This window comes from Hyperolius riggenbachi, chromosome 5 (assembly GCF_040937935.1).
Source record: "Hyperolius riggenbachi isolate aHypRig1 chromosome 5, aHypRig1.pri, whole genome shotgun sequence".
NCBI classification, from domain to species: domain Eukaryota; kingdom Metazoa; phylum Chordata; class Amphibia; order Anura; family Hyperoliidae; genus Hyperolius; species Hyperolius riggenbachi.
The window spans coordinates 257,361,454-257,377,397 of NC_090650.1; the positions used below are offsets into that span (position 1 = coordinate 257,361,454).

The 15,944-nt window shown below is 42.3% G+C and overlaps 1 protein-coding gene across 3 annotated transcripts in view; it reads right to left on the minus strand.

The window, feature by feature from the left end:
* The window catches only part of LOC137518675 (gastrula zinc finger protein XlCGF26.1-like), a 45,187-nt gene that overhangs the window by 22,665 nt on the left and 6,578 nt on the right, over window positions 1-15,944 (minus strand). For 2 of the 3 annotated variants that reach the window (XM_068236826.1, XM_068236825.1), the window contains exons 3-4: window positions 11,768-11,864; window positions 7,651-7,896 (exon numbers count right to left, since the gene is read on the minus strand). In XM_068236826.1, coding sequence (XP_068092927.1) covers window positions 7,651-7,896; window positions 11,768-11,864 — 343 coding nt within the window. The remainder of the gene's footprint in view (window positions 1-7,650; window positions 7,897-11,767; window positions 11,865-15,944) is intronic. The other variant, XM_068236827.1, reaches the window with a different exon arrangement.

Below are 15,944 nucleotides of genomic sequence, written 5' to 3' on the forward strand. Positions count from 1 at the left end.
GGGGAATCCTTTTGCAGAAATGACTGCTTCAATGCGGCATGGCATGGAGGCAATCAGCCTGTGGCACTGCTCAGGTGTTATGGAGGCCCAGGATGCTTCAATAGTGACCTTAAGCTCATCCAGAGTGTTGGGTCTTGCGTCTCTCAAATTTCTCTTCACAATATCCCACAGATTCTCTATGGGGTTCAGGTCAGGAGAGTTGGCAGGCCAATTGAGCACAGTAATACCATGGTCAGTAAACCATTTACCAGTGGTTTTGGCACTATGAGCAGGTGCCAGGTCGTGCTGAAAAATGAAATCTTCATCTCCATAAAGCTTTTCAGCAGATGGAAGCATGAACCCACTTTTGAACCAGAAACAGTGGCAGAAGCGCCTGACCTGGGCTACAGAGAAGCAGCACTGGACTGTTGCTCAGTGGTCCAAAGTACTTTTTTCGGATGAAAGCAACTTTTACATGTCATTCGGAAATCAAGGTGCCAGAGTCTGGAGGAAGGCTGGGGAGAGGGAAATGCCAAAATGCCTGAAGTCCAGTGTCAAGTACCCACAGTCAGTGATGGTCTGGGGTGCCATGTCAGCTGCTGGTGTTGGTCCACTGTGTTTTATCAAGGGCAGGGTCAATGCAACTAGCTATCAGGAAATTTTGGAGCACTTCATGCTTCCATCTGCTGAAAAGCTTTATGGAGATGAAGATTTAATTTTTCAGCATGACCTGGCACCTGCTCACAGTGCCAAAACCACTGGTAAATGGTTTACTGACCATGGTATTACTGTGCTCAATTGGCCTGCCAACTCTCCTGACCTGAACCCCATAGAGAATCTGTGGGATATTGTGGAGAGAAAGTTGAGAGACACAAGACCCAACACTCTGGATGATCTTAAGGCTGCTATCGAAGCATCCTGGGCCTCCATAACACCTGAGCAGTGCCACAGGGTGATTGCCTCCATGCCACGCCGCATTGAAGCAGTCATTTCTGCAAAAGGATTCCCGGCCAAGTATTGAGTGCATAACTGAACATAATTATTTGAAGGTTGACTTTTTTTGTTTTAAAAACACTTTTCTTTTATTGGTCGGATGAAATATGCTAAATTTTTGAGAAGATCCTGTATTCAGCAGTGATGCACTGGGAGACATCTCAAGCTCACTCCAACCTGAATTATCGCAAATTCTTTCTGTTTTAATAAACCAAACTTTTGTTTTTCTTAGCATTTTAGTAAGGGGGCTTTTAGTACCATTGAAGTCCCTTACACACTCCAATGAGTTCTGGTTCACCATGAGCTTGCTGGTTAGTCTGTACCTCTCGATGTTACAAGCCCTACTCCATAGAGCCAAATTAAACCATGCCATGCACTGATGAGGATCAAACAATCTGAAACAGCCTGTACGCATGTTGGATTATTATGGCTCTGTACAAATTAACAAGCTAACAAGACACATCATTGCATTCCAGTGGTTTTAGAGGTGTGTTTAGCTTCGAAGGGTAAAAATGGTTAATTTGCATATATTCAGCAGTGTTGCACTGGGAGACATCTCAAGCTCATGCCAACCTGAATTATCGCAAATGCTTTCTGTTTTAAGAAAGCAAACTTGTTTTTCTAAGGGGAATTAGAAATGTATTCTGACCTAGGACATTATATCCAGTTAGCCATCTTTATCATGCATTATTTGTGGCAAGACAGATACAACCCCATTATAGTTTTCACTGACTCCCATTACTGCTCGTCTCCAACCCCTTATTCCAGTAGAACTTTTTCAGTGGCGGGGCGCTACCTTCTAGTGTGTTGGAAACCCTACATTCAGTAACATTTCACACATTACCAGTTGTGTTATACAAACAGTGGGTTGCAAAAGTAGGGGGGGGGGGGGATTTTATTAAGAAAATGTCAAAAAATGAATCTAGGTGGATCTTCCAGCTGGATACATTGATGCCAAGGGGACTTAATAGCGAGATGGAAACATTCACATTCTTTGATTAACTATAAGATATGTTTAAGTAATATGTTTTATTTGATAAATTGGAACTACTCAGATTGGCCAATAGGCAGAGTGGAATAAGGCATGTGACATCGCAACAGCACGGAAGGATTTGCATATACCCATATGAACATAATTATGAGGTGGGCGGAGAGACATTTGCATATGGGCAGAGACCTGTATAAATGGATGAACTATACTCGGCAGAACTATTCCTCCTGATGAAGGCTAACGATTTTTAGCTGAAACGTGTAGAGGTTCTCCTGAAATAAGCTGTTTCTGAAGTATAGGAGCCAGGTTGGCCGCAATAGCGTTAAAGCGACCATTTCCGCAACAAAGGTCCTATTGCTTTAAGGTGACGTCACCCGAAGAGACCGCTCTGGGCTTGCCGGGATAGTGAGCGAGCGTCACACTGGACTTACCAGCAGGAAGTGACGTAGGCCGCCGAGCAACGCCGTGAGCTGACTGGAGAGAGAAGCCCTGAAGTATATGGCTGAGTGTACAACTCGAAAGTTCGTGAGAGGAGCTTCCAAGGTTCAGAGGTACCCACAGTAAATGTAGTTTGCCCTGAAACTGAGTCATAAGAAGGTGCACCTAAACGTGATTTTTAGTGTATACTGTATGGGATAAATCCATTAAAAACGGACCCATCCACTTTCCGGAAATAGAAGTATTTTTGAATCATAAGGTCGACCAGCATTTTTTCTTGAAGTAGGATCCTACATTACGATCTATTTTTTGAAATAGCCGTTGGAATCGACACTTGCAACTCATGCCTTGTCCATTACGGGTAGTGAGAACTGCCAATCTGTAGCGCGCAGCCTTTATATTTACACAGTATATAAGCGTGTGCTATTTTTAATGAGTGCATGGTGTTTTGGGGGATTGATTGTGGAGCATCAATGTTTATTTTAACAAAGTGATTACTTTTAGTGCAGGATTTTTATGAAGTTTTATATGCATATCTGGAGAAAAATCATAGATTAAATTGATCATTTTTGTAAACAGCGCGTGTTCTTTGTGTTTATAATTGGGTTGCAAAAGTATTCGGCCCCCTTGAAGTTTTCCACATTTTGTCATATTACTGCCACAAACATGAATCAATTTTATTGGAATTCCATGTGAAAGACCAATACAAAGTGGTGTACACATGAGAAGTGGAACGAAAATCATACATGATTCCAAACATTTTTTACAAATAAATAACTGCAAAGTGGTGTGTGCATAATTATTCGGCCCCCTTTGATCTGAGTGCAGTCAGTTGCCTACAGACATTGCCTGAGGAGTGCTAATGACTAAGTAGAGTGCACCTGTGTGTAATCTAATGTCAGTACAAATACAGCTGCTCTGTGAGGGCCTCAGAGGTTGTCTAAGAGAATATTGGGAGCAACAACACCGTGAAGTCCAAAGAACACACAAGACAGGTCAGGGATCAAGTTATTGAGAAATTTAAAACAGGCTTAGGCTACAAAAAAAATTCCAAAGCCTTGAACATCTCACGGAGCACTGTTCAAGCGATCATTCAGAAATGGAAGGAGTATGGCACAACTGTACACCTACCAAGACAAGGCCATCCACCTAAACTCACAGGTCGAACAAGGAGAGTGCTGATCAGAAATGCAGTCAAGAGGCCCATGGTGACTCTGGACGAGCTGCAGAGATCTACAGCTCAGGTGGGAGACTCTGTCCATAGGACAACTATAAGTCATGCACTGTACAAAGTTGGCCTTTATGGAAGAGTGGCAAGAAGAAAAGCATTGTTAACAGAAAGCATAAGAAGTCCAGTTTGCAGTTTGCCACAAGCCATGTGGGGGACACAGCAACCATGTGGAAGAAGGTGCTCTGGTCAGATGAGACCAAAATGGAACTTTTTGACCAAAATGCAAAACGCTATGTGTGGCAGAAAACTAACACTGCACATCACTCTGAACACACCATCCCCACTGTCAAATATGGTGGTGGCAGCATCATGCTCGGGGTGTGCATCTCTTCAGCAGGGAAGCTGGTCAGAGTTGATGGGAAGATGGATGGAGCTAAATACAGGGCAAACTTGGAAGAAAACCTATTGGAGACTGCAAAAGACTTGAGACTGGGGCGGAGGTTCACCTTCCAGCAGGACAATGACCCTAAACATAAAGCCAGGGCAACAATGGAATAGTTTAAAAGAAAACATATCTATGTGTTAGAATGGCCCAGTCAAAGTCCAGATCTAAATCCAATCAAGAATCCGTGGCAAGATCTGAAAACTGTTGTTCACAAACGCTGTCCATCTAATCTGACTGAGCTGGAGCTGTTTTGCAAAGAAGAATGGGCAAGGATTTCAGTCTCTAGATGTGCAAAGCTGGTAGAGACATACCCTGAAAGACTGGCAGCTGTAATTGCAGCAAAAGGTGGTTCTACAAAGTATTGACTCAGGGGGCCGAATAATTACGCACACCCCACTTTGCAGTTATTTGTAAAAAAATGTTTGGAATGATGTATGATTTTCGATCCACTTCTCACGTGTACACCACTTTGTATTGGTCTTTCACGTGGACTTCCAATAAAATTGATGCATGTTTGTGGCAGTAATGTGACAAAATGTGGAAAAGTTCAACGGGGCCGAATACTTTTGCAACCCACTGTTAGCAGGGATCCTCTTCTTCACTGCAGAGAAGATAATGACACTGTAAAATAACTCACCTCAAGGTATAAGTAATGTGCATTTTAAAGTAAACCGGAGACGAGAATAAAGAATTTTATACTTACCCGGGGCTTCCTCTAGCTCCATAAGAACTGGTGAGTCCCTCACCGTCCTCCCGATTGCTTCCGTTCAGTTGCAATCAGCTCCGGTAATTGGCTCAGCCGCGCCAGTCGGGCTCATCTGCGCATGCGTGGAGGGACTGTACATGCGCAGAAGACCCGGCTGACGTGATTGAGCCAGTTACTGGGACCGATAGCCGAAGAACGAAGGCACTTGGGAGGACGACAAGGGAATCAGCTGTGCTTATGGAGCTAGAGGAAGCCCTGGGTGAGCATCAAATCTTTCTTTATTCTCGTCTCAGGTTTACTTTAAAACATAAAGGAACAGGTAATGTCTGTGCTGCAGAGTTTACTTTTGACTCTTGCATAGGTTTACTTTTTTTTACACTTTTGGAACTGGTTTGTACACAACTTGTTTAAAACAAGATTTTAATTAAGAGTCGAGGCAAATGTACTGTACATTTGCCTCGGCTCTTAATCAAAATCTTTTTTTCTATTGATATGTAGTAAAAATTAGAATTAGTCTGCACTTTGTCCTGTAACAAAGCAATAATGAATCTGTGGTGCTCCAGCAATGCTTTGCTTTCCCCTATTACTCCAGTATATTTAAGCAGCAGCCTACAGCAGCACTCAAAGGTTCAAAACATTATCAATATCGAGTTTGCAGCATTAGCTCAATAATCTTGTGCCCAGAAACCGTACTTACACAATGCTCATCATATACTAACAGCATGTTATCTGATTATATTAATGTTTACTGAGCAAATCTCCCAGAAGGAACAAGACAGCAATAAAAGCCTGACCTCCAACTATAGTTAAAGCTCGAATTTAGAAGTTTATTAATTAAACTTGCTTTGCTTGAGCCCCCAAAAAAACATGTTCAGGTGCATTAAGGCTTCTTGCACACAGGGACTTTACAGGCGCACGTTAGTGCAGCCTGTAACGCTCCCCCAACGCACAGCAATGTAACACAAGTGGGCTGTTCACACTGCCCACGTTGCGTTACATTGTAACGCAGCAAAGTGCTGCATGCTGTGCGTTCTCCGCGGCTAAGCCGCATTAGACTTTTGCACATGCTCAGTCATGTTGGGGAGGAGAGGGAGAGCGGCCGGGCACATGGCTAATTAATATTCACTGCACGGTGTGGCGTGCAGTGTTTACTTCCTGGAGCGGCCGCTCTGTGCGGCGATTGGCCGGGCGGGACCACGTGATGCCGCATGCGTCCAAGAGTACGCATCACGGCATCACGGATGCCCGAGTGAGCTGCACAATGCGGCTCACTCCGGCGTCCACACCAGAGAGAACCAGGCATTGCGTTAGGGGCACGTCATGTGCCCTATAACGTCCCCTAAACGCAACATCCTGGTGTGTAATTAGCCTAAAGGGAACCTAAACTGAGAGGGATGTAGAGGTTTCCTTTTAAACAATACCAGTTGCCTGGCAGACCTACTGATCTTTTTGGATGCAATAGTGACTGAATCACACACCTGAAACAAGCATGCAGCTAATCCAGTCTGACTTCAGTCAGAGCACCTGATCTGCATGCTTGTTGAGGGGCTGTGGCTAAAGTATTAGAGACACAGGATCAGCAGGAGAGTCAGGCAACTGGTATCATTTTAAAAGGAAAGATCCATATCCTTCTCAGTTTAGGTTCCCTTTAAGTGTAAACTAACCTTGGAAGGGTTCAGGGTCATCCATACATGGGGCAGTGCATGGCGGTATTAATGGCAGCAGAATACCATGCTTTGCGCAATAAGCTAATTAACTTGCAAGTTCAAACACTAGAATCAGAATGCGGAAGAAGACTTGATGGAGTAGCGTGCAGCGTTTCTGCACCAGCTCTATGGCTCCCTGCACACGATTCAGATTCCGCTTTTTAATCGGTTTTTACATCCGATTTTTAATCTTTACTGCATGCTGCGTTTTTTGATCCGTTTTTCTGTTGAATGTATTCAGGGAAAATCGGAAGACAAATTTGCAGTGTGCAGGGAGCCTTAATCAGGTGTAACTAGACACCAGGGGGTATTCTACAGAAAAGGGAGGATGGCCAATAGACCACAAGTACGCTGTGTAGGAGAGCAGATCCACTTGATGCCAGGGAAGCTGTATGAGGGAGAGGGATCACTGGACATTAGTGAATGCTGTATGGGGGAGGGAGGGAAATCACCATACACCAATTACTCTGTGTAGGGGGATGGAGGACCACCAGACACCAGGTATGCTGTTCGAGGTAGGGAGAGGGGACAACTAGAACAGAGGAATACAATACAGGGGAGGGAGGGGAACACTAGAGAAGTGATGTAGGGATGTTAAAAGTAGCAGCCTGTGTTTCTAGCCTAGGTTTATACAAAAGTAGAAAATGAAGATTGTAGTATCATCAGAAGAAGCAGTTCGGCAATTGTAAGTGCCGAATTGCTTATTCTGATGATACTCATATGAATGTGTTATTTCTGTGTATGCATTATTAACATGGTGGTAATACCCGATCTGGTCCCCCAGACTCTAAGTGTACTGTTTCACTTTGCATGCACTAGGGATTGTAGTACCTGTTGCTGCTTCTTGTGGTACATTTCAAAAGTTAAGACTGGTTTGTATTTTATATTGGAGTATGTATATGGTATACTAAAAGCTAAGTAGTTGCGACCTCTACAATTTTAGGTTCCCTAAGGAACTTGGATCCTCGGGTCAATGTTAAGTTTACCCTCCTTGAAGCATTGGATCTGTTTTTCAAGCATATTTGAAAAGGAAAAAAGGAAATATTGGGAAAAAGGAAATATTATATAAATATACATATGTAAGTGGAATGGGGCAAATATAAAACCTTCTGATGGGGATATAATTTCCTAATAGATGCCTGCCGTGAGTGGTGGTGCTTTGGATGTAGATGCAAGAACACAAATGTTTAAAGAAACATAAAAACGAAAATAATATCTTACCTTTTACAAATGTCACAGGTGAAATCCCTCCTTGGAATATGTGGTGGTGAATTTTCTTGAATAAAAGTACTTGTGTGGTTTCCTGCCTTTAGCTTTCTGTTGTTGCTCTCTCCATTACTGTGTTTGTTATGGAACCGTTTTTGGTGTCTATTCATTTGGCGTGTGCTCCTAAATTTTTGATCACATAACCGACACAGAATATTTTTGATTTTCTTGTGCTTTGAGGAGTGGGACTTTAGCTGCACTCTACAGAGATAACATATTTAAGCTGTATTAAACCAAGCAATAAACAAAACAAGTGCCCATATGCAATTCTACTTTTCTCCAAGGCAATATTTTCACATCTTGTCGATAAAATTTATTTTTAAACAACCAGCAAGCAAGAAAAATACTAAACATTTTTAAGGTACTTTTCCACCTACTTCTTTGTACTTTTTCAGCAAGCAAGAAAATACTCTTAATAATTTTGACAATGGCCTCAATTAACTAAGCTTATCTCCTGTCTTTAATAACGTTTCTAGAGTTATCACCATGGTGATGAGGCATGTAGTATTCAGGAAAAATATTACCTCAGGCAAACCTAAAGTTAACTCTTCTGTCTTTAAATTAACTCTTCAATCTTTAAAATAACTACAGAATTCTGTTGGCTGTTAATTAACTGCGTGTGAAAATAATAACAGAGGAGGTAACTTAAGGCGCGTACACACGCCATACCGCCGGCAACGATGGGTCCGTCAGACCCTTCCGCTGGGCGGACGCTCAGCCGACAGTAGCACGTCTGTACGCACTGTCAGCAGACTGATAAGGCTGTTCGGATCGTTCAGAAACAGCCTTATCAGTCTGCCAACAGCGTGCCTTTAAGTAATGAAGAGATAAGATAACGCTCTCACTGTGTGGTGGCAAGTTTTCTCTTACCTTATTATCTCCTGCATGATCTTAGTGAATTGAGGCCATTGCCTTTTCACCTACTTTTTGGTAATGTTTCAATTGCAGAGTGCCAAAAATTATTTTAATCAGAAGATGAAAAGATTTGTGGGAGAAAACATGAATTGATTGATTTTTGCTGCGATTTTAATAAAAGCGAATGGGAGTGATTTTTAAAAAGCACTCAGAAAGGCGCTTATAGTGTGGCTGAGCCCTTAGGGCTTGTTCACACAACAAGAGTTTTTCTAAGAGTTTTGTGATTTTAAAAGCTCTTGCTAATATTATTCTATGTGTGTTTTCACACTGGAGCGATGCGATCTTGTAAAAATCCCCCATAACAATGCATTAGCAAGAGCTTTTCAAAATAACTAGAGCTTAAAAAGCTATTGTGGTGTGAACAAGCACTTAAAGAGACTCTGAAGTGAGAATAAATCTCGCTTCAGAGCTCATAGTTAGCAGGGGCATGTGTGCCCCTGCTAAACCGCCGCTATCCCGCGGCTAAACGAGGGTCCCTGACCCCCCGAAATCTCCTCCGTGCAGCCGGGGATCTCTTCCTGATTGAGGCAGGGCTAACCGCCGCATCCCTGCCTCCCGCGCGTCTATCAGACGCGTACCTTCGCCTCTCCCCCGCCCCTCTCAGTCTTCCTTCACTGGGGCGGGGGAGAGGCGGCGATGCGCCGCCAAAAGACGAGACTAGAGGCAGGGCTGCAGCCGTTAGCCCTGCCTCTAAGAGCAGCAAAGTCTACGACCAATTGGTCGTTGATTTAGCACGTGCCCCTGCTAACTATGAGCTCTGAAGCGAGAATTATTCTCGCTTCAGTGTCTCGTTAAGGCTGGTGTACACTATAAGAGTTGTTTAAATGCTAGAGATTTTGAAGCCCTGTTCACAGTGGTCAGTTGTGAATTATTTTGCATGTCAACTGACTGCCCATACAATTCTATGAGCCTGATCACAGTAATGGATCGCTGCATGCAGGCTGAGTATTGAAGTCTATGGCCAGTCTCCATTGCAGTTCACAGTCATTAAAATGCGCAAGTTATGCAACTGACCACTGTGAAACTAGCCTAAAAGCTCTTGCTAAAGCAATGCTATGGGGTATTTTTATAAAATCACATCACTCCAGTGTGAACACACACATAAGATAACATTAGCAAGAGCTTCCAAAAATCACAAAGCATTTAGAAAAGCTCTTGTAGCGTGCACCAGCCTTTCTAAGTGCTTGTACACCAGCCCTTACAGTTTGCTTACAACCTGCCCTCCTAAATACAGCCCCCCCCCTACTCCCACCGCCCCCACTGGTACCTGCACCAGCTCATTGCAGCCAGGCCCAAGAACCCCAAGAGGAGACATTCTCCTTCCCTGAAGCAAGGACATCTAACAATGCTCTATTATTATCAGGTGTTAATGTTTCCCCAGTCTGCAGAGGAGTTGTAGCTCACTGTGCCTGTCTTAAAACATTACAAGAGCAATATTGATACTGTCCTATGGCAATAAGGCAATATTCAAGCAGGAAAAAAAAAAATAGTTTGCTCAACCAATTTATAACTGTCAAATAAGTTTAGATATTGGCAATTTGGCATATCCTGACTTGGTGGGAGTTACCTAGTGTACCAGCTTGTGTATTTGTTCCATTGTCCTTCACATTATACTGGTTCAACAGACTATGTGTTTTTTTTGGCCTTGCTCAGCATGCAGCGATAGCCAGATTCTGCAGCGGCTGGGAATGAGCTGGGGTTAGTTTTTGTTCTCAGTTTGTTCAGTTGCCCCTCATATTGAACTGGTTGAACAGCCTACTGTTTTTGGTTCGGCACAGAGTTATCCAAGGTCTACAGGAACTGAGAGTGAACCATGTGAGTTTTTGTTTGTATCAACCTTCTGCTACTTGTTATTGGAAATGTAGATGGCAATCTATATTTGTTCTTTTAGGAGACATGAACGTGAAGAGTTAATGTACCAATAAGTGTATTTCTATATTCAGGTGAAGTCTTGTGGGAAGATTCACCATCTGGTCTCATACATCTCTGGGGGACTCTAGCATTCCCTTAAGATATCTGGTCTGATCATACTCTCCTGGTTCCTGCTACTCTACGTGTTACCATTCACCCTGAAGCATTATTCATAATATAACTATATAGAATTAGATTAAGTGAAGAGTCCACCAGTCAAAGAAAGAGGACTTACTTGTAATGAGTACAACAGGTGAGGGGACATGCAAAGTCAGAGACCTAGCCAGTTTACATTAGCAATATAACAAAACCTGCAAGGGGTTTCCCCTCTCCAGCATCTATCAAGAACTGGAATATCACTTTTGTTTTGTAAAACTGAAGCTTTAGGATGCCGTCTGTGTGATCATGTGCATAGAATCTGGATAATGGATACTTACAGTAAGAAATACTACAGTTATACAAAATGATCATAGAACAAATGGCAAGAATACAGCAGTGTGTAATTACAGATAACGTTTTCTCTGCAGACTGATATAAGCTCGTGCTCTTATAGGGGCAGGAACAGATGTAATTATTGTCGGTTATGTCTAGTAAAAAAATGAAGAAATATAAATGTTGTGTATAATATTCATCAGGAGAGCTATACTACACACTAATGCTAATTAAATAGGCACCAAGAAAATAGCTGGGAAAATGTGTTCACAAATAACAAATACAGAAAAATAAATAAGGCTATTAAGGGGTTGTTTTTTCTTCAATGATTGCGTTTTGCGATGTGATTTGCATTGTAAAATCAGTGTACACATGCCCTCCTAAGCCAACTGTAATGTTGCTCTAGAAATGAACAGGATGTGTAACACTGCCTTATCTGTAAGCACACACAGAGCTCCACCACACTAATGCACATGCTAGATGGTACTTGACCAGGCTGAGACTTGGAGTTTTTATACTACTGGAAATCCATATTGGTATGAAATTACAAATTAACAACCTGATATATATGATGGGTCAAATCGATTATTTCCAAAATGTCCAATCTGCTTTTCGATTGTTTTTCTGATCGTAAATCAGATGTGTTGAAAATAATCAATTTAACCAGTTTATCTGACCGGAAATTAATTGTATTAGGTGTACCAGGCAAAAAAACACAACTGTTGGTACAGTATATTATAGAACATTCATATGCAGAATATGGCAAATAGATCTTCAAAAATGTACTGATAATTTGTTTCAATTGAAAACCTACTCTTTGAAGAATCTTTGGTTGCACGTATTACATACAAATGGCTTCAAACTGTCGTCATGAGTGCACAAATGTTCATATACTTTATTCCATTCTGGCTCTGTGTGATAAATCAAATAAAAGTTGATGGAAAACACAGCTTAGCAATACAGTACTACAATTGACACTGCAATTAAGAAAAACTAAAATGTAACATTTGAAAACCATAGATTAAGGAAAGGAATCCAAAAACATAGTGGCCAGTTTATAAAGCAGCAGGGGAACCGCCTCTGCACCATTATACACTTGGCATTTTTCTTTTGAATAAAGGCTGAAATGCAATAAGAGTACTAATGAGATGTGCAGGGGTGTCCTTTCTCTTCGTACTTGCCCCAAATTGACTGATTTGGATCATTATAAATGATTTGATGTTTAAAGTGTACCAGAGCGAAAAAAGATTTTATACATACCTGGGGCTTCCTTCAGCCCCATTCGCTCTGATCGCTCTCACGCTGCCGTCCTCACCTTCGGGAACCAGGTCCTTGTACGTCAATCGGAGCCAGTCTAATGCAGACGCTGGAGAGATATGTAAAGGGCGCACTTCTCCTGCGTAGCTGGCCGCGACTGTCGGTGTCACATCAGTAACGTGACCCGGTTCCCGAAGCTGCCGGCAGTGGAGGACGGCAGCGTGGGAGCAATCGGAGCGAAGTTTTCAGCTCTGAGTCCCTTTAATGTAATGATAAACTTTTATAGAAGAAATAGCACCAGTTTCGTTGAATAGTTCAATGTTTACTACAGTAAAGTCCCCGTTATCCAGAATTCAGGCAACCGGAAGTCTCAACTAACTGGCATGCATGAGGAATAATGGGGACCTCTTTGGGGGGCGGAGCTGTCTGTGGGTGCTGGCAGGCTTTCATATACTTACAGAGGCTCCAGAGATGGCTAGCAGTCTCGCTCTATCTCCCGTTGGCTCCTAGCATCTGTGTACGGAAGCTGGACTGTCACATGACCCCATGTGGGTCAGCTGACACTCCGGCTTCCGTGCACTGGGAAAGCCGGAAAGCCACTCCGAGCCCGCGGGGAGATAGAGGGAGACTGCCAGACATAGCTGGAGCCTCAGTATTTCAGGGGGGAGTTTGGCACTATTTCGGCATCCGGCATGTATCTGGCATCAGGCGATACCCACCGGTGCCAGGTATCGGGGACTTTGCTGTATTAATCTTTTTAAGGCCACCTGCACACTGCATCACACTGTGTTACTCTTCCCCACCACAAGGGCCATGTTTGTCTATGGAGATTTGCACACGTCACATGATGCAACAAAAGTATCCAAATCACCACAATGCTGACACAAAGGCTGCAGCATGTTACCGCATGATCTGTGACAACTGCACTGATTATGCAGCAATGCAGGTCAATGGATGAAGTAGTAAGTGTGCATGACGGAAGCGCGGAGCGGTGCGCATGAGCGGACCGATGGCAATTCCTGCCCAGCAGGAAATCAGTCACAAGCTGGGGGTGGAGGCACTATGTAAATTACCCTGTTGCCGCACTGTGGCACAGGGTCACATGAAGGTTCATTTCTGCAGTGCAAGCTAATATTAGGTTTGCAATTGGCCTAAAAGTCTTTTGAAAATTAAATATACAAAAAACGCATACACCACTGTGCAGGTCAACTTTTCCAAAAATAACATACAATGGTAGACAGGAATACAGCATGTAACACACCATACAGTTTTCTGTTAGATTTACCTGCCAGATTTTTTCCAACATGTCTGATCTTAATTTCGATTGATTTTCTGATCGCTTTTTCGATCAATTTCCATTCACTTCTATGGAAATCGATCGGAAAATCGTTCAAAATTAAGATTGGACATGTGGGGTGGAAGGGGAAAAAAATAGATCTAGAAAGGTTAATCTAACAGAAAATTGTACCGTGTGAACCTAGCATTAGGTGAATGTTGGGTTCAGCAGTGGTGTCCATAGGCCACCTGCACTCCGTGCATTTAGGGCATCACACACTGCTTGCTTTACAGCTCTACGAATTACTAATTCTTATTCTGTTTATATTAATAAACTTGACTCACGCAATGATTTGCTGTTTGTATTTGTTCAATGCTTCAAAGGGCGTACATTTTAAAAAGGTGACTAGTAAAACAAATGCCGGAGATAGCAGCTTGTAGAATATCCGAAAAATTTACGATATTTTACTACTTAAAGGATACCCGAAGTGACATGAGATAAAGATGTGTATGTACAGTGCCTAGCACACAAATAATTATGCTGTGTTCCTTTTTTCTTTCGCTGTCTGAAAGAGTTAAATATCAGGTATGTAAGTGGCTGACTCAGTCCTGACTCAGACAGGAAGGGACTACAGTGTGACCCTCACTGATAAGAAATTCCAACTATAAAACACTTTCCTAGCAGAAAATGGCTTCTGAGAGCAAGAAAAAGATAAAAAAGGGAATTTCTTATCAGTGAGGATCCCACTGTAGTCACTTCCTGACTGAGTCAGCCACTTACATATCTGATATTTAACTCTTTCAGGCAGAGAAAGAAAAAAAAGGAACACAGCATAGTTATTTGTGTGCTAGGCACTGTACATACACATGTCTATGTCATCATGTCACATGTAACTTCGGGTATTCTTTAACCAGTTGAGCCTATCTGGATGAGTAAGTTCATTTAGATAGGCTCTAGGCTCTGCTGCTGCGCACGATCAGGCGCGCTCCCGCCGCTAGCCCCCCCGATCAGTGAATGGGAATACAATTCCCATTCACCGATCTAACTCCCCCGCAGAAAAACCAACGGTTTCTAATTAGAGACCGCCTTTCTTTCTGCCCCAAGAAGTTTCCCCAGCCTCCCTGTAGTTCCTGGATGCGAGATCGTCAGCATCCAGGACTTTTTTGACTGTGGCCATCTTGTGGCCAAATAGTAAACTACAACCACATACATTTTTTATTAAACAATTACATTATCTTACATTTAAAATTAGCCGTTTCCCTCCCACACCAAAAATTACCCAAATACATTTTTTAATAAAAAAAAAAAAAAAATTACAATAAAAACAACATAAATAGTTACCTAAGGGTCTGAACTTTTTAAATATGCATGTCAAGAGAGTATATTATTATTTTAAATTATAAGCTTATAAATAGTGATGGACGCATATTGAAACAATGCACCTTTATTTCTAAATAAAATATCGGCGCCATAAATTGTGATAGGGACATAATTTAAACGGTGTAATAACCGGGACAAATGGGCAAATAAAATACATGAGTTTTAATTACGGTAGCTTATATTAATTTCAAACTATAATGGCCAAAAACGAGAAATAATGCATTTTCTTCATTTTTCTTAATCTTCCTGTTAAAATGGATTTAGAAAAAAAAATTATTCTTACCAAAATGTACTACCCAAAGAAAGCCTAATTAGTGGCAGAAAAAACAAGATATAGATCATTTAACTGTGATAAGTAGCAATAAAGTTATTGGCGAATGAATGAGAGGTGAACGTTGCTCGGATGCATGATATTTTCGACACTGTGGGGCTGAACCGGTTAATTCTGATAGTAAAACACTGATAATCTTTACCTATATTTTGTATGACCTTGCCTAACCTACTCTCACGCTGAAACCCCCCTCTACTGATGCCTAACCTTAAGACCCCGCCCTGAAGGAATTTGTGCCCGTTTCTCCCCCACAGAACAGCTTCAGTTTTCTGTTCTTCCACAATACTTCTATAGCAGTGATGGCTAACCTTGGCACTCCAGCTGTGACAAAACTACAAATCCCATCATGCCTCTGCCTCCTCAAGTTATGCTTAGAACTGTCAGAGTATTGCAATGCCTCATGGGACTTGTAGTTCCACCACAGCTGGAGTGCCAAGGTTAGCCATCACTGTTCTATAGGATTAAAGTTAAACATGCTGTCCTGCACCATAGAGAGGACAAAGAAGCCTGGAGTTCCGCTGTAAGGGCTCCTGGGCCCTGGCTAACGTCACTGCCCTGCGCCAACAGGACAGAAAGTACAATGCGAAGAATCTGCCAGCAATTCCGTATATGCCTTTGCAGCAGAAGTAAAAAAACAAACACAAAAAACAAACTCCACTGCAATTCTCCAATCTGCAGTTTTCTGTAGTGGTTTGTAGCTTCTTCCTACCTGCCAAGTGGCTGTACTTTTCCAAGGATTGTAATCTA